The 18,902-nt window shown below is 38.4% G+C and overlaps 1 protein-coding gene across 1 annotated transcript; it reads left to right on the top strand.

The window, feature by feature from the left end:
- Nucleotides 1–12,096: 12,096 nt before the first annotated feature.
- ABHD13 (abhydrolase domain containing 13) lies at nucleotides 12,097–17,456 on the top strand. The gene has a single exon (XM_050951662.1). It carries the CDS (start codon nucleotides 12,097–12,099, stop codon nucleotides 13,108–13,110), a length of 1,014 nt encoding a protein of 337 aa, XP_050807619.1. The 3' UTR covers nucleotides 13,111–17,456.
- Nucleotides 17,457–18,902: the final 1,446 nt, after the last annotated feature.

Here is an 18,902-nt window from a genome sequence, read left to right as displayed (position 1 = left end):
GTGACGGGGAGGAAGCGTGTAGACAAAGCGTGTGTGTGAGGAGAGCACAGCAGGAAAGAGGAGGAAAAGCAGCGGGACACAAGATGCTTTTTCCGGATGTATTAAATCGGTCGAATAATAATAAATGAATAATCTAAGCTTGATAAATTAAGTAATCAAAGGTCAGATGTGTAGCTCAGTTTAGTAAATAACCTATTTCTCTAAACAGTTGGACAGTCATTTGTGCATAAATATTCTTTATTTCTTTTCACTTATGCATTAAGGTAGCTGACTTCCACAAGATCCTCACATTTATTGTACAGCTTAATTTTAATAAACTATCCAATACACTACTTACTAGAGGCTATATACCTTTTATGGTATGTAATTTGTTAAAAGTTTCAGATGTCTTGGGATTTTCTCCTCTTAAGTGAAACCAAATAGTATTGTATAAGTTTTGAGAACGTTCTGGCATGCAAGAATTGAGGTTGATGGGTACAGCAAGAGTGTTAAGAAACTAACTTGCAGGAGTAAAGTAAGTAGATCTAATTTTTAGGACCACCAACGTTTACTGCGTGCCTCTTAAAATCTTCCCAAATAATCTGAGAGAGAAATCATCCTTTTTTAATAACTCAAAATTACAAAGCTCGCAAAACTCATTGATCTCAAAAATGTTTAAGTTTAGAATCCTAATACCTGGCTAGCCAGATCTTGGTTTCAGTGTCCAGTGCAGCTTGTGGGATATGTCACTGCAAAGGTGGCTATGAGTGATGTATGTGACTGTCAGGTACTAGTCCAGGTCTGAGAAGCAATGGAGAATGGTCTCAGACTGCTCTAAATTGTGCAGGCTGTAATAGCCCCCATGGGTCTATAATAGCAAAAAGGGCTCAAGTTCTCTTTCAGCCAGACTCACCTCCTAGGCTTGTTACAGGCACAGAGGGTGCCCGAGGCAAGCAACAGTGGTTTGTTGCCCAGAGTGCATAGCGCCAATGAACACACACCAGGGTGGAGAAGCAAGCAAAGTTTATTTGAGATCTCAAAGCAGTGCAAGGAGATGAACACCTCAAATCATGTACCCCTACACAAGCGACTTTTTCCTTTTTATAAGTTTTTTTTTTTTTCTCTTTCTTCTCCCCCTCCCCCTGTAGCAGTTACGTAAGCGCAGGTGCATTAAGTAATCTTGGCTGCGGCAGCTCGTTAGTAAGTTTTCCTTCTGCAAATTATCTTGTCCTTCTGCTAAAGGTGCACAGGCCTTATCACCACTGCTTTAGACAGGTTTTAGCTGTGCTGCAACTGATAACTTACTGTTACACATTTAATTTCACAGCTGCTAGCTTTCTAGATCAAGTAGAGTTCAACGTGGAGGAGCTTTGGTTCACTGAGGCCTAGATTTATGCCTAGTGACACCAACAGGCTGGCATTAGGATGGAGGTAGCATAGAACTGACACTATGCCCTCTTGGTACTCCTCTTTGCCAGGAGTATGTCCAACCAGCCAGTTAAGTTGCCTTTGTGACTATCTTGCAGGTACCCAATATCTCATACATATTTTCTATTTACATTACTAAACTCTTAGATATTGCTACTTACTGCTAGTCAAGAACAGTTAGTTTCAAGAAACTACTAACATATTCACAAAGATTTTGTTTTGAATGCTCATTAAGGATTACTGATTTTGAGGTCTGCATGTCAGTCAGAACTGAGATTTCCATAACAAAAAAGTGAATTTTAGATACTTGTTTCATTGTTCTTCTTACCCCAGGCTCTGTTTTGGCCAATGTAATAGAATGTGTGTGTAGTGTAAAAATTTCAAATATTAAATTGTTTTAAGAATTTTTTGATAAACTAAGACATTTGACTCTCGTCAAAGTTTTCCAAGAGAAACAATGCACTATTACTTGAAACATTGTGGGCCATGATTTCCCTCTTTAACTAAAATTGTTTGGATTTTTTTGGCCATGACAAGCAACCACTTTTAATATGGTTATAAAGGGCTAGTATTTTATCCAGGAGTGGGAAGGAGGCACGTGTAGACAATATAAATTCAGTTTCTTATCCACTGGCCCACGAGTCAGGAGTTGTCATCTTAGCTCTTCCAGTAACCCATGCAGTCACCCTTGGACAAGTCACCTTATTCCTCTGCTTCCTAGCTTTCACATCTGTAAAATGAGGAAAATACTTATCTTCTTTCATAGGGCACTCACATTTACAGATAGAAAACACTATAAATGGATGTCTTGTACTTAAAGATAATATTGACTGTTTGTCATATTTGGGGGAAAAGAAGAAATATTGGTTAGCTGAAATTTAGTATTTGAAAGGGAATGTTGTTAGTCTGGAAGACACTGAAGAAAATAACTGTTTGGCTCCATGATTAATCCTAGGGGAATTTTGTGCCAAAACATTAAAAATTCTGCATACAATATTTTAAAATTCTGCATATTTTAATTATCAAAATAATACAGTATAATCATACCAGTTTCAATTATTCTTGGTCATTTATTTCAAAATACCTTTCAATACTTATGTCTGTAACAATACAGAAGATAAAATATTGAGGAAATGTTTTTTTGACAGATTACTTACTCAGCATATAAGTATAGAACTTCGAATAATTCATTTAAACTACAATACAGAACTGTATCTTGTGCCCCCTGAGAAACAGTGCAAAGTCACTGTTGGGGAAGTCAAGGATAACGGAGAGGCTGAGGGAGATGGAAGGAGCCTTGGTGTGAACCTGGAGGGTTGTTGGATATGGCGGGGAGAAATATGGAACAGATTTCTTGGAGGGCAGAGAGGGATTGCTAGGGAGCCTCCCCCATGCAGATCCTGGTGTACCCCTAGCCTTTCCCATTCAGTCAGGCACATCTGCCCCTGTTCCCATGTGTTCTTGCACCCCTTCTCCCCTGTGTCCCTCAACCCCTACTCAGACAGCCACTCTCCCACCCACATGTGGCTCTGTACTCAGTCAATCACCCCCATGTGTCCCTGCACCCCCTCAGCCAGCTCCCTCCCAATCCCCATTGAAGGGTTAAAATCCATGTGCATTTTATATAACAACCAGGTATATGAATTGTGCTGGCTCTGTTCCAAACCCAAAGTCCAGAGTATGGTCAAAAAAACAAAGGCCTAGCAAATAATCAGCTAAGAAAAAAATACGGTAAACAAATAATCTTGTTTTGCTAAAATAAGACTAGTCAGCAAATTGCCAGATGTTGAAGCTAAGAACTAAATAATTGTCTTATTCAAACTTGCAAATTAAACAAAGAATCCCTGTTCCTATTGTGTTAGTTTCTTCTGTAGGGAGACATTCTTTCCACAGATCCAACTTTGAGTTTATAAAAAGTTGGCACATGTCAGTATAAAATATGGCACCCTCCCACCTCCCTTTCCCAGGGACCAATGCCTGCCTTAAGACATAAAGGAGACAATCTTTATTGCCGTATACTTTCTCTGTTTCTTTTCTTTAACTCCTAGAAATGTATCTGTTGAACAATCAAAGGAGTTGCCCCATTCCTATAAACCCCAAATCTAAATTCAACATATATATTTTATACTAATAACATTTTATTGAAGTATTAATTAAATGTTAACTTGCTAACTTAAGACCATGGGCGAAGACATTATGTAACCTGTTAACCATTGGCTAATGTGCTGTCTTGTCTTGCGGCTAAACCTATCCCAGGATATGAAACTACCTTCCCTGTCACTTTTCCCTGCTCATGAAAAATCCATATATTCTATTGTAATCAATTAACAGTGTCTCTGAGCCTAATAAGCAACGTAACACTTCACCAGCGCTGTGTGTAATAAACTCCTATGCATAACCTCTACATGGTGTGAATTTATGTCCTTTGTCCATGTATCTCTATACCCCCTTCCCTGTCCCCATTGTGACACTGCACCCCGTATTCTTCATAAAGATGATATTATGATATGATTATGGCCTAGTTCTGATCTATTTTATTCAAGAAAGGTCTTGTGAGAGAGGTTATGATTATCCTATTTGTATGCATGTATCATTTTTGTATCCGATTTTACTAATATTGACTACATATCTGTATTACAAATGTTTACATTTGGGGAATGCCCACTAGACAAAACACTGTCAGTCTAGATGGCTGGCTGGGAAGGGCCAATTCAGATTAATATACCATTAGGAGAAAACAATAGGCATTAAAATAAACTTATCTTCCACCTGACGACCCTACAAACAGCATCCAAGTTATGGCTGCTGTGACCCTACGGGGACATGTGATCAGGTCACCTGGTGCTGGATTCCATCTTGGGATACCAGTGTTTTTCCACTGGCTGGCGTGGGAACCAAGCTTTGAGACAAAGGGTTCCCACCATATGCAAAAGCTATTTAAGGCAGAGAAGTGACATCATCATGGTTCTTCACTGACTCCCCACCCAAAGAGACTCTTGGAAACACGACAGAACAGAGACACTGAACTGGGGGGAAGTGTTGGATCCCAGCTAAAGGGATTTTTAGTCTGTGAATGGAACACCTGGGGATTTTAAACTGTAAATTAGTGCAGCCTGCCCTTTAAGAATCTGCAGCCTGCTGGTATCATCGCTTAGGATGAGGATCTGCTGTTCATATTCAATCTCTTTAGTTTGCATGTTTTGTTTATTTGCTGGATAATCTGCTTTGATCTGTTTGCTATCTCTTGTAATCACTTAAAATCTATCTTTTATAGTTAATAAACTTGTTTTTGCTTTGTCTAAAAGCCAGTGTGTGGGAGTCATAACTCAGGGCAGAAAGCTGTTGAATATCTCTTCTCCACATTGAGGGAGGGGGTGACTTTCATGAGCTTACGCTGTACCACACCAGTACAGTGTAAAGTGAGTCAAGATTGGTGGGTGAGGGGGGCTTAATGGCACCCCAGTTCCAGGTGGCACCCCAAGGGGTAACCTATCACACCCATATGTTCCTGTGCCCCCATTCAGCCACCCCTTCCCCATGTGCCCCTGTCCCCTCAGACACCCCCATCTGGCCCTGCAGTCCCTCCCTCATCCCCATCTAGCCCTGTACTTCCATTCCCATTCAGTCCCTTCCCCAGTCTGTCCTTCTCCACTAACCCTTATTAAGCCCAGGCTGTGACCCCCCCCCCCCCAGATCCCAATGTGCCTCACGCTGTCTGTTTGCCCCCTCCCACCCTATATACCCCGTCTCCTGACTTGGCCCCACTGGCAGAGCGCTGTGCTGCCAGGAAGGCAGCCTCTTTTCCTTCCGATCACAGCTGGCTACGGCCCTGGAGTGGCTGCTGTGTTTAGTGCCACAGTGCCCCCTGATGGGTAAAAGGCGTAACTGCAGCAGCTTTTTGGCAGAAATTATTTTCTACAAGGGGATAAAAATTGTGTGTGGCACATGAATTATGAGCAAGTGCTGTGCCGCAGAATTCCCCTATGAGTATCCATGATATAAATACAGTGAGGGAGGCTTTTGACATATTGACTGAAAAAAATGAACAGCTGTACAAGGAGTTGGATTACTTTTAGGAACGGTATATTTTGCTTTTACTTGCAAAGACTAGCAGTTAGAATTTTTTTGGTAAATTTCCCCATGCAGATAGCCTCATATTAAAAATAATTATCTTCAGAAAATGAGATGGTATAAAGCATAATTTTCAAGGTTTATTTTGTTTTTATAAACCTTGCTTTGTCCTCTCCACTATCACCCAAGCCTGTTTTAAAGTATTTTTGTAGGATTCCTGAGTATGATGGAACAGAAATTGAGACTTGAAATCTGAATTGGGCTTTATATCTTCAAGGGTTATATGCAATGTAAAGTTAACAAGATAATTATTGCATGGTGTTTTTATTCTACCTGTCACTGGAGTTAAGGTGTGATAGTCTTCCCTCTCTCTCAAAATGTAAATAAATGTAAGAATAGTAGAAGGTTTTTAGGACATGTTTTTGCTGTGAGGTGGAATTAATGAGCTTTTTGGAGTGTAATTTAATAGGTGGTCTTTGAATCTTTCAAGGATTCACACTGAATTAATGAGGTTTAGCTGTAATACTAGTGCACTTCCTATAGTTACTTAACAGCTCATAATGTATTTAAAATATGCACTCCACCCAGCCTTCCCATGCTCTGAATGTAGGCCAGGCAAAATTGTGATATTTGGCAGAGAGAATGTAAAGGCCTGGATGTAGAAAAGTCACAGGCCTGAGGAAGAATTCATATGTGGCTTTCAGGGCCGGCTCCAGGCAGCAGTGTAGCAAGCAGGTGCCTGGGGTGGCCAGTGAAGAGAGGGGCGGCACGTGTGGCCATTCGGCGGCAATTGAGCGATGGGGCCGTCACTTCTTCTCGGAGTGAAGGACCTGCTGCCAAATTCCTGCAGTAGAAGAAGCTGTGGTAGAGTTGCTGCTAATCTCGAACGCAGCTCTTTTTTTTGCTGTTTGGGGCAGCAAAAATGCTAGAGCCGGCCCTGGTGGCATTTAGTTACTTTAAAAACTCTCAGGAAAACTGCAGCAAGTGTGCTCTTGTTCAACATTGAATTATCTTGGGTCTTAAGACATTTTACTGTAAACTGATTTAAAAACCAGTCTCAGAATGTTAATTATGTTTGGGGTTTTTTTAACATTTGGTGTACTTCATCTTAAAGTTAATATAGTACTATTTGAAAAATCATTAAAATATAAATCTGAAAAGAGAGAGAAAAATGGTCTCAATCCTGCAAAATGAGATTTGCATTTGTCCAGCATGAATTTCATTAGGCTTTCTCATATGGCAACAGGAAAAGCAACATTAAACTTGAGGCCACTCAGCATCTTGGCAGATCAGGCCCATGGACGTAGCAGTTTAGTCCAACTCTTTGCTAATACACTAGCAATTAAAGAAGGCCAGCACTAAAGCACTACATTAAAAAAAAATCTTAAAATGTAGAGTTGCTTTTACCCTCCAAAAATTTGAAATTTGGGACCAAATTCTTCTGCTTTTCAGAAGGGTAGCCTCCTTGGCATCAGACGGTCTATTAGCAGAAGAAAAGTGGGATTTATTTGGCTTCTTTTATATAATATTGTTTGAATGTTTAAATTTCTTTGAACAAGAAACTTTTTAACTGATTTTAAAATCACTCTTTAAAAGCTAAATTGTCAAAGGTAGAGAAGCTCTAAGCCTTCTTTGCTTTTTATATAACTAGCAGCTCTAGTTGTATTCTGAGCTATGTTGCATTTCAATGAGAGAAACTTTTGATATAAGTGTTTCTCATATTGAGGTTGGTTTTAAACATCTGGAGAACTAAATGTTGGATGTCCATAAGGTTTTGCTCTACTCCCAGCTAGCAGTTGTTTAACAATGCAAAATTTATTTTCTATTTCTAGCTGAATTTGATTTCCAGGGTGGAGATTTTTGTTGTGATTTTTAAATCACAGTTTAGTTTTCCAGTTTTGAGTATTTATACGTACCAAAGATAAATGTGTACTTTTATTCTTCAAATATCAACAATACAATATAAATATATTGTGACTAAGGTTTTATATCTCATGGTTCTGTGTGAAATTCCTTGCTTTCAAATGATACCTTTCTAAGTGTTGACAGCATGACCGTTATCTTACAAAAACAAAATTAACATGGATTTCAAAATGTGTAGCTTTCCCAGAGATGCATTTGCCATTTTATTCTAAGAGCACCATGATTTGTAGCAGAGGCACCACTTCAGAGGGTAGGAAAAGTTGTATCAGCAAATAGAACATTTTGTGTTCCAAACAGCATCACAAATGAAAAAAGCTAGGCAATTATTGCTTAACTGTGTCCAAAGTCAGTGGGGGACAACTGCCCGCTTTGCACCATAGCAAATGATGCTCCTGATTTGTAGGTTTCTCTTTCTCTGAAATCCATCTTTGCCTGTTTCTTCTTCCATTGTGCAGATCAGATTAGATTGTATGTGTGTATTGTAGTAAGGCATTTTACAGCTTGATGGCAGTACTGCTCTCTGAAGAAAATGTTATTTGTAGCTTTCTTTAAAATGATTTTATGCTCATATTAGCTTACACGGTCTCTTACAGGGGTTTAATTTCAATTTTGCTCAGAAAAAGAACCTTCATTACCCCACATGTGTACACTCTTTCAAATGGTTTTGGGGGAGAGAAGGAAAATTAAAAATCCTATGGGACTTTTTTATTTGGATTATTTGGGTACAAATTTAATGACATCTCTTCCACCTCTACTCTTGTGGTGCTAATATTATGGAGGGTCTGCAACTGCTCTTCTGTCCAATCTCCTTCAGGCTTTTGAGATAACTGGCACTGTGAATATGGGGAAAGCAGTGGACATGATATACTTTGATTTTAGCAAAGCTTTTGATATGGTCTCCCACAGTATTCTTGCCAGCAAGTTAAAGAAGTATGGATTGGAAGAATGGATTATAAGGTGGATAGAAAGCTGGCTAGATCATCGGGATCATTGGGTAGTAATCAACGGCTCGATGTCCAGTTGACTGCTGGTATCAAGCGGAGTGCCCCAGGGGTCGGTCCTGGGGTCGGTTTTGTTTAACATCTTCGTTAATGATCTGGATGATGGGATGTATTGCACCCACAGCAGTTTCACGGATGACACTAAGCTGTGGGGAGAGGTATATATGCTAGAGGGTAGGGATAGGGTCCAAAGTGACCTAGACAAATTGGAGGATTGGGCCAAAAGAAATCTGATGAGGTTCAACAAGGGCAAGTGCGGAGTCCTGAACTTAAAATGGAAGAATCCCATGTACTGCTACAGACTAGGGATCGAGTGGCTAGGCAGTAGTCCTGCAGAAAAGGACCTAGGGGTTACAGTGGACAAGAAGCTGGGTACGAGTCAACAGTGTGCCCTTGTTGCCAAGAATGCTAACGGCATTTTGGGCTGTATAAGATGGGACATTGCCAGCAGATCGAGGGACGTGATTGTTCCCCTCTATTCAGCATTGGTGAAGCCTCAGCTGGAGTACGGTGTCCAGTTTTGGGCCCCACACTACAAGGATGTGGAAAAATTGGAAAGCGTCCAACAGAGGGCAATGAAAATGATTAGGGGGCTGGAGCACATGACTTATGAGGAGAGGCTGAGGGAACTCGGATTATTTAGTCTGCAGAAGAGAAGAATGAGGGGGGATTTGATAGCTCCTTTCAACTACCTGAAGGGGGGTTCCAAAGAGGATGGAGCTAGGCTGTTCTCAGTGGTACTCGATGACAGAACAAGGAGTAATGGTCTCAAGTTGCAGTGGGAAAGGTCTAGGTTGATATTAAGAAAAACTATTTCATTAGAAGGGTGGTGAGGCACTGAAATGGGTTACCTAGGGAGGTGGTGGAATCTCCATCCTTAGAGGCTTTTAAGGCCCAGCTTGACAAAGCTCTGGCTGGGATGATTTAGTTGTTGGTCCTGCTTTGAGCAGGGGGTTGGACTAGATGACCTCCTGAGGTCCCTTCTAACCCTAATCTTCTATGATTCTGACTGGCTGTAATGCTGAGCACCAATAATAGGACAAGTGATGGAACCAGTTAAGTTTCAGATAACTCTAGGGAAGAATACTGTGCAGCCAACTGGCCACAATGTTGATGACCAGATACTCAGGGACACAGATGGATATAATATCCTATCAAGTAGCTGATTTGTGAAAAGAGATGGATTTATGGTTGCACTGTTTCCCTCTGCCTCCCCCCACCCCCCGCTTATTGTCAGATTAAACAAAAGTACTATTTGTTTTTCAGGTAGTGAAGTATGGTGTCTGATGTTGTTTATTCAAGCGTTCTTATGATTTCCAGAGGTTCTTGATATTTGCTCTATGCTGTGACAGTTTCTCTTTGTGTTTTTTTCTGATCATGTTAGTAATAGTGGTAGCCTCATGCACTGGATCACAGGTATTTCCCTCACCAGTGAATGGCTTATATCAAAAAGGTCTTTGGTGTCCCTTTCCTTCTTATTTCAAGGGCAATCATTTATGTCTTCTTCCTCATAGAATAAAAGCACAGCTTTTCTGCCATGCCATAGTCACCTGCTTTTTCATTATCCCTTGGCGCTTGAAGACCAAACCATGGGTATTTTCAGTCAAGTCTTTCAGTCAGCATGCTTAACATTTTTCTGTACCTACTCTTGTAGTTCTGTTTTCTTGTATCGTGATTCAGTGGCTGCCCAGTGTGAATTCCATTTTCAAATGAACTCAGGCTAGAAATAAGAATAAACACACATGGAAAAAAGAATAAAGAATAAAACGAGTGGTCTAGAGAGAGAAATTCAGTGAATGCAGTGATATCCAAGGACGATATCCTGTCCAAAAGCCAAGATTGTTTAGTGCATGAACCTCAGGTTGGAGCTAGCATGTTTTATTGATAATGTATGATCACCTTTACAGCATAACAGGATCCCATCTGGAGCTGAGAGTCACTCAGACTGACTTTCTTAGACGTCTTTAGTAAATAGATAAGAACTCTTTAGGGGTTAATTCCACTTCTCATTATTACTATAACTCTTCTAGTTGGCATCTGTCTCGATGCATATAGTGGGCTATGTTCTGGATCTGGTTTACATATTGGGATCAGTAGTTGGAGAGAGAGTTTACTCCCATGTCATGGACTGACCACTGTGTCTCTCATTTTGATCTCTGGGTGTACTTTTCTCATTGGGGCACGAACTTGCTTTGGCATCCTGACCTTCTCCTGAACCAGTATTGTTTCTGCTGATCACAAGGAGGTGTAAACAACTGACCTCTCAGTAGCCTGGATGATGATACAACTACTGCTAAATACCTTTCCCACTTGGTGGCCTGTAACAAATGAATCAGGAGGAAGTATGGCTAGAAAGCTGGTAGCAGAAATCTTAAAACCAAATCTGAATAACTGTGGCATTAAGCAGCATAGGCACAAAATGGGTGTGTGTGTGGGGGGGGGGGGGGGGGGGGGGAACAAGTAGTAGGCATCCATCACAATTTCACCATTTCATCTGGTCATCTTAATCCAGCTATAATACTTTTTTAGGTAACTAAGGGCTATAGTTGTAGCAAGGCATTTGCAAGGGACTGGGGAAGTTAGTCTATGAAACTATTTCTGTATAAGTTGTCAAAGACTGAAGACACTTGCCACGGGTATGGAAGTAAGAGTGATATAATTTTTGTTTCTGTATCCTAGAGCTAATGCCTAGGAAGCAATTTTACAAACTGATCAAATCACCATCTGTGCCCATGCTTTGTTCTGCAATTTGGATGGGAATAAAGTTGCTATCAGCCACTGTATTTGAGGGGATTATTAGTACTAAGTAGTATTCAAATAAAAACAAAAGAGAATTCTTCTAGGAGTTAAAAAGCTTATTTTACTCTTCTCACTGATTATCAGAGATCCTAGTTTTCCATGATGATAAAACCAAAATTCTTTGACTTAAAAAACCCCACAAAAATCCACATTTTTCCGCAATTAAAATGAAATGCTGAACTTTAGTTTTCCTAGCCACTATATATAATATATATATATATATATATAGAGAGAGAGAGAGATCTGTTGAACACAGTCTTCTTATTGATATACATTGGAACTCTATTTATCTGATCTAATTGGCACTAGGGCCAGATGAGATGATAAAAAATGTGGATGATCTGGCAAATGGGCAAAGAGCTTCAGCCCCAGGCAAGTGGAGCTCCCACTGTCAGCTGAAGCCTGAGCTCTGCTGCCTGGGGCTCACAGCCCTGGTTTAGTTCAGATAAACAGGGTTCCACTTTAGCTAATGTTTTTTTGTTTGTTTTTTTTTTTTCCCCACAAAACTAAAGATTCTGTATAAAAACAGGAATTCCGTGGTTTTCCATGACAAATGAATTTCTAGGAGCCCTACTGATTATTAAAAGCAGCAAAGAATCCTGTGGCACCTTATAGACTAACAGACGTTTTGGAGCATGAGCTTTCGTGGGTAAATACCCACTTCGTCAGATGCTGCTGATTATTACAGTTGAAGTTTGGAAAGTGATTAAAGTGATCCAGTTATGTAAAAGATGAAATAAACAGTAGTTTATTACCTTTTGTTCATGCAATGGTTTACTACTAATCTTCAGGAATATGAATGCTTGCTTGACTGTTTTCCATGTTACATATTTATGTATGTATATCTGGGTTTTTTGCAGGATACATATGGACTAAAAGATCACTCACTACTGCAATGGAAAAGTCATGGATGCTTTGGACCTTTGTTGAAAGGTGGCTACTGGCTTTGGCATCGTGGTCTTGGGGTCTCTGCCGTATTTCTCTTTTACCTTTGATAGTAACTTTTCATTTGTATGGCGGCATTACTTTACTTATGTTAATATTTGTATCGATAGCAGGTATACTATATAAATTCCAAGATGTATTGCTTTACTTCCCAGAACAGCCCTCTTCTTCACGACTTTATGTTCCTATGCCTACTGGTATACCACATGAAAACATCTTCATCAAAACCAAAGATGGAGTTCTTCTCAATCTTATTCTGTTGAGATACACTGGGGACAATGCAGCGTATTCTCCTACTATCATTTATTTTCATGGGAATGCAGGCAACATTGGTCACAGGTTACCAAATGCTTTGCTGATGCTGGTAAACCTGAAAGTAAACTTGTTTCTGATTGATTATAGAGGTTATGGAAAAAGTGAAGGAGAAGCAAGTGAAGAAGGTTTATACTTAGATTCTGAGGCTGTGCTAGACTACGTGATGACTAGGTCTGACCTTGATAAAACAAAAATCTTTCTCTTTGGCCGTTCCTTGGGGGGAGCAGTGGCGGTTCATTTAGCTTCTGAAAATTCCCATAGAATTTCTGCCATAATGGTGGAGAACACATTTCTTAGCATTCCACATATGGCCAGCACTTTGTTTTCTTTCTTCCCAATGAGATATCTTCCTTTGTGGTGCTACAAAAATCAATACCTGTCCTACAGAAAAATCTCTCAGTGCAGAATGCCTTCTCTCTTCATCTCTGGGCTATCTGACCAGTTAATTCCACCAGTTATGATGAAGCAGCTTTATGAATTATCCCCGTCTCGGACAAAGAGATTGGCAATATTTCCAGATGGAACTCATAATGACACTTGGCAGTGTCAAGGTTATTTCACTGCACTTGAACAGTTCATCAAAGAAGTAATAAAGAGTCACTCCCCTGAAGAAATGGCAAAAACATCATCTAATGTAACAATAATATAATTGATATTCCCTTTTTTCTGATAAAACTGCACTGTACCTTGATTTGTGAAAAATTGTAAAAGAATGTCAATTTTTAAATGTATATTATGTCTGTACTTGCCTAAAGAGTGAAATTAAACTTGGAAAGGTCTAATTCTTTATTATGATGATCCAGATAGTTTTTACATTTGCAATATTGTAAATGAGTGAACAGTTCTACAGGTCTTTCCCATACACTTTTTGGATTTGTTTATTCTTCCACTTGTTCGATATATACAATGAAGGCTATTAAAAACTTCTTGTGACTACATTATTACAATTTACATTAGTTTTAAGATGACAGAAGGCTCTTCAGTATTCTCTGCTGTATGTATCAGCTATTTGGCCAATCACGATTAGGAAAATATGTTCCATAACAATATTTCTCTTTTAGGATTTAGTTTAAGTATACCATGCATGAGTGTTTTATTCCTTGAATTTCTGTGTTATGCAAGATATACTTAGTAATGTAAATAGCATTAATGGCAGTATATACCTATGGGTGTACGATCCTGATTATTTTTATGGTTTATATATATTATATTACAAATTCAAGGTTAAGAGGAAAAGCCAATTTTCTATATTAAGTTCATTATTCACAGTGTATTAGTGCTCACAGATTTGAGCGTCCATGCATAAAGGCCAAGAGATGTTTTTTTTTCCTTGTACAGCCTGCTATCTGAGAAGAGAATTAACCGATGAAGAGGGGGAAAAAAATGTACCATCCAAGTATAACTCTTTCAAAACTATTATTGTTTGTCCACAGCTCTTCAACTTAGCCATTATTAGTTGTTATTTCTTGTTGGCATCGCAATAGAATCATCAGTTTAGGTAGGGTGTCCCATGTCTGTGGGGCAGGATAGCAGAAAGAGCAACTCTGTTTGTTGAAGAGGTGGCAGGTGGGGTGCTACATGTAAACTTACATTTGATTTTAAATGTGATGAACTTAAACATGTCTGTACTCCTTCTACATACACTTCTAAAACAACTAGTCTGTTAAAACATTAGAGTTTGATTTGTGCAGTTTCTATGATAAGGATAAGAAAGCCACATAAACATTTAGACTCAACAGATTTAGGATTTGTTAAATTCTAGTGAATATAGATCATTTTATTTTAACTCTTTTAGCCTTTTGTTTGTGGATTTTTTATTTAAATTTTATTGTATAGTGTGCAGACTGATTTGTAAGTACCATCAACAAAAATGTGAATTTCTTCCAGTCACATTAAGAGTTAATGTTGACCACTTTAGCGTCAGCAGTGTTGAATAATAAGATAAGAACCTGATTGTGACCCTCCTTCTAGAATGAGGATCCTTGCTTGAACAGCTATACCAAAGCTGTCTGGCATCAGCTCAGTTAACATGTACAAATATATAAAATACCTTGTCTAGGTTTAATTACTCATTTGCTGCACATGATATGCAGTTTGCCTATTAAAGGAGTATACTTAGTCTGGTTAAAAAAAGCTATCAGTGAAAAAAGGTTTTCCATTCAAAAATCTGTACTGTTGCTGTTTCAGACTGAATTCTCTTAAGCCCTAATTCAGGAAAGCACTTCAGCACATGCTTGAATCCATTTCTGTTTAGGAGTGGCACTTAAGCATGTGCTCGAGGTCCATTAGCCTCAGTGAACAAAGCTGCATTCCTGAACTAGTGCCTTAATGACTACTTTATTATATGGAAGTACAGGTATTACACATGGATATGTAGTTATCAACAAATTAAATATGGACATGAGAGGTGAAATTTCTCAACTACAGAAAAAAGTTTTTAACAGTGGTTACTCTTTTTTCTTAATAAAGACATATCCTGTATTTCTGCCATCTCAGTGACAAGTATTTTTTTAATACTGCAGACAGAATTCCTTTAAAATGACTGGAGTCACCTTAGAACTGCCTCATGTTATAAACTCTCCTTGTCTCCTCTAATTATTTCAGTGTTGTGTGGTATATTTCTTTGTGATGTAGAAGTGGCAACCTTCTTAACACCTAAAAGGATTTAATTGATCATAATGTTCGTTTACTTGGTATATTCCTATCAGACCGTGTATATTTTTCACAGATTTTGTTCTTGTGTTGTACTATTTCAGCTGCATCAGAGATTTGGAACTGACTAAATTCTTACAGAAAATACTCAGATATTTATTTATCCTAAGTGGGACAAATATTGCTGTTCTGAAAGAAAAAGTTTTTAATAGTAGCAGCTACTCATGCAGATTATTTTTTGAAGGTTGTAAATTCACCTCTGTAAATAGCTGCTTCAAAAGTTGTCATGACTGGCAATTATTAAATTATGCCCAATATAAAATATGGATTTCCAGAGCAAAAGCTGAACATAAATTAAATGTGTATTTTTAGTGTAAACTCATAACTCCATAAAGGGCTCTTTATGCACTTGTATCATCTGAGTAGGGAATGTTGAATTGGGCCCATAGTTGCAAAAGCAACTGGTGTGGGGAGGGAAGGGGCAGGAAATGGTGACAAACTAGAACTGTTTAGCAGTGCACTCTTGATCACCAAACCATATGTTTTCACCATAGTGACTGTGGGTTTTCAAGTCATATATCTGAAAACCTGCACATTGTGATGAATATTTATCCCAGGTATGAGGTGTCTATATCCATAGGATTTATTAAACTGAATAGTGACCCTCCCCATTTTACTCCTTCAACCACATACACATGTTCAGACTCCTTTCCTGTGCCATATAGGGATAGGGTCGTGTTAAGCAGTGTGAATGAGAAACTGACTCTTTAACAGGAGTTTACCTTTTCGCTTTGAAATCCATCTGTGGCAGGTGAGGAGGGAATACTTAAACCAATTTTGTGAAGTTCTGTTTTCTGTAAATGCTACACTGCTGTCAATGTGATTATTTATTGATAACAAAAGTGGAACATCTGACAAGTCAAGACTTTTGTCTACAGCAGTGCACTCATTCTGGCTCCAAATTGTACAGTGACAAACCAATGTTTTGCTGTTGAGTTTTCAGTTTGAGAAGCAGCTGTTATGGTTGGGTATTGAGAAGAATCTTTGCCGTTTGGCTAAAGTATTCCTCCTGTTATATCATTTGTGTTTAACTGAAAAATAAATGGAAGGGTAATTAAGTCAATTGCACCTTTGCCAGTGTTCCTCCATGTAGAATATTCCCTCTTGCAAAAAATAACAGTAAGAGGAAGTGTTTAACTGTGAACAGTATATATTCTTATTTTGTATGATTACCAATCATAGAGTTGTTTGGGGAGAAGGGACTAAGTAGTCTGGATCCAGGGTTTACAGAGGGGTCACTCTTAGGTTTAAAGATATAGTAGTATATGCTTGAGTAGGAACTGCCTATATATATAATAGACTTCAAAAGAATTGGGAGTCAAAATAGAGTTGCTGTGCCACTAGAGTCTTTGTGATAAATCCCCCCAGGCAAGAGTACTTTCTTTCTCAATGTAATTAGCGGAAACACTTAATGCTTCCTATTGGCCCATGTTTACATTCCCAATATCTAGTTCTGAAACTGTGAAATGCAAAGATATAAGCTGTGCTTTCAAAGCGAGGGGTGAGGGGGAATGACTAATATAGGTGCCCTCATGTCCATTCTCAGGTAAAAGAATACAGCACAGACATATTTGGCAGGCTTGATATTTGTGGACAATCTCCCATTTGTAAGGGTAGATGCATTCTCAGACTCATTCTTACTCTCTCTCCTGGCTAATTAGTAATGTCACCTTGGACAAATGTACAAGTGAATAGTTCTCTGACCCTAAAATCCTAGGATTTGACAAGTTTACAAGATTTGACACTTTCAGTTAGCAAAGCGATGCAGATATACCTCCAGTTATATTTCATAAATCACTTTCTTCAAGTGCATTTTTAAAATGATGTGCCAATTTGCAAGAGACACTTTGCCAAAAATAAAACTAATGCCTCCTGCACAGGACGGGATCAAACTACTATTGGTGTGTCCCGTTTAGAACAACTTATAATGCTGTCCTGTCTGTATAGTTTACAGTAGAATCATGCAGAAGAGAAAAGCCTATATAGCTAAAGCATATTCAATAGCTAAATAAAGCTGATATTCTGAATTTAAAGTCAGTCACTGAATGTTCAAGGAATTAATTTTCTTTAATTTTTTAGTATTCAGTTTAAGTATCCTATGAAGTAGTACTTCTAATTCTATATTTTGTCCACTAAGCATAAATGTGTCAGTATATGTGCTAACCATTGCAGTTTTTACAAACACTTTCATTCTAGTCTGGCTTTTACAATAAAATTGATTTTACAAAACACATTCTATTTTTATGTACTGATGTGCAATAAATTGATACATTAAAAGTGCCATTAATGTCTTGTTCCAGTTTGTGATCTGTCTTCAGAATGAATTTAGGCTTTTTGGATTGCCTGGTAACTTCTGCTGTTTAACAGGTAAAATATTTACAATTTATTTACAAAACAAATCAATGTAAATGGAATACAGACTACCCCTATTAGATGTTCTGTTACTACACAGAAATATAATTGACAAGGTGTTTTTTTTTAAATTGCAAGCATCCAGTTCTAGAACCGCTAACCTGTTTTCAGCTTCTCAGAGTGACAGAGTACAGCTCATAATCAGTGACCTTCTGCTACCCTTTTTCACCTTTATATCTTTCAGACTTCCTCTTCTCTTGGCCCCAATTGTCTGAATATTTAGTTTCTTAATCTGGATTAAAAGCAAGGTGAAAACCATTCTGAAATCTGTACAGGATGTCTTCCATCCTCCAAAAAAACTTTCACTAGCTCCACTACCTAATCATCCTGAGAAATAAATTTTAAATGTGTCAGTGGCATACTTGATTTTATGGAGGCTTATGTAATCATACTTGGCTTTTGCCCTATACTTGCAAAACTATATTATGTCATAGGCAAACCCCTACTTACTGCAGAAGACTATGAAAACTACTGCTGGGGTTTTGTTCATCACCATTACTCAGTGACTGAGGGATTTCTTGCCCTTGTATCTACAGTTGTAAACTCAATATTACCCTCTCCAGGATCATAAAAGGGTTATTATGGTATGTTTTTCACCTTTTGAATCACCTAGAGGACAGAATTTAAAATTCATCATTTGAACTTCCAGTCAAAAAGAATTTTAACTTGTTTAGTTCTCAGAAAGGAAATTTAAAAGGGAAAATTGCAAGAAAAAGTCTTGTCATATTTTTTGTTTTTGTTTCTTTTTAAAAAACCCTACACAGTGCACAGTAATTCCCTCAATGTTAAGCATATTCCACATGCAAGTAATCCACGTGCAAGTAGCCTCTGCCCAGAAGAGCTTGGTATTAATTTTTGAAAGGTTTATCTACACTTGTCTTAACTATGAAAAATCAATAAACATGTAACTTAAGAAATGCAGTGTAATAGAAGTTTCTGGATTGCGTGGTACAGGAACCTGAGTAGAATCAGATTTTATATGTATATCTTATAAATAGTATCCTGTAACAGCTTCATAAAGCAGTTCATATTTAATAGTTTTCTGTGCCCCACTTGAGACATCTTTAAAGAGGTTTTATTTTTCAAAGCATGGGTATTCAGTGCTTCCTGGAAAAAAAGACTCCTTTAAAAATCTCTCAAATTGGTGACCTAAAACCACTAAGGAAAACCCCGGGCATTAGCTCCCGTCCCCTCCCAACCCCCCGCACTAATCTAAACAGTTGTGAAATAACCATGTTGATCTTTAACTTGTCATTAGAGTTGAAGTTTTTCTCCCAAAATGTTGATTAATGGGAGCAGTTCATCTTTCTCAGCTAT

This window comes from Gopherus flavomarginatus, chromosome 1, assembly GCF_025201925.1.
Source record: "Gopherus flavomarginatus isolate rGopFla2 chromosome 1, rGopFla2.mat.asm, whole genome shotgun sequence".
In the NCBI taxonomy this organism is placed as follows: Eukaryota; Metazoa; Chordata; order Testudines; family Testudinidae; genus Gopherus; species Gopherus flavomarginatus.
The sequence above is the reverse complement of the archived record's forward strand: the minus strand, read 5'-3'. Positions and strand labels throughout refer to the sequence as shown.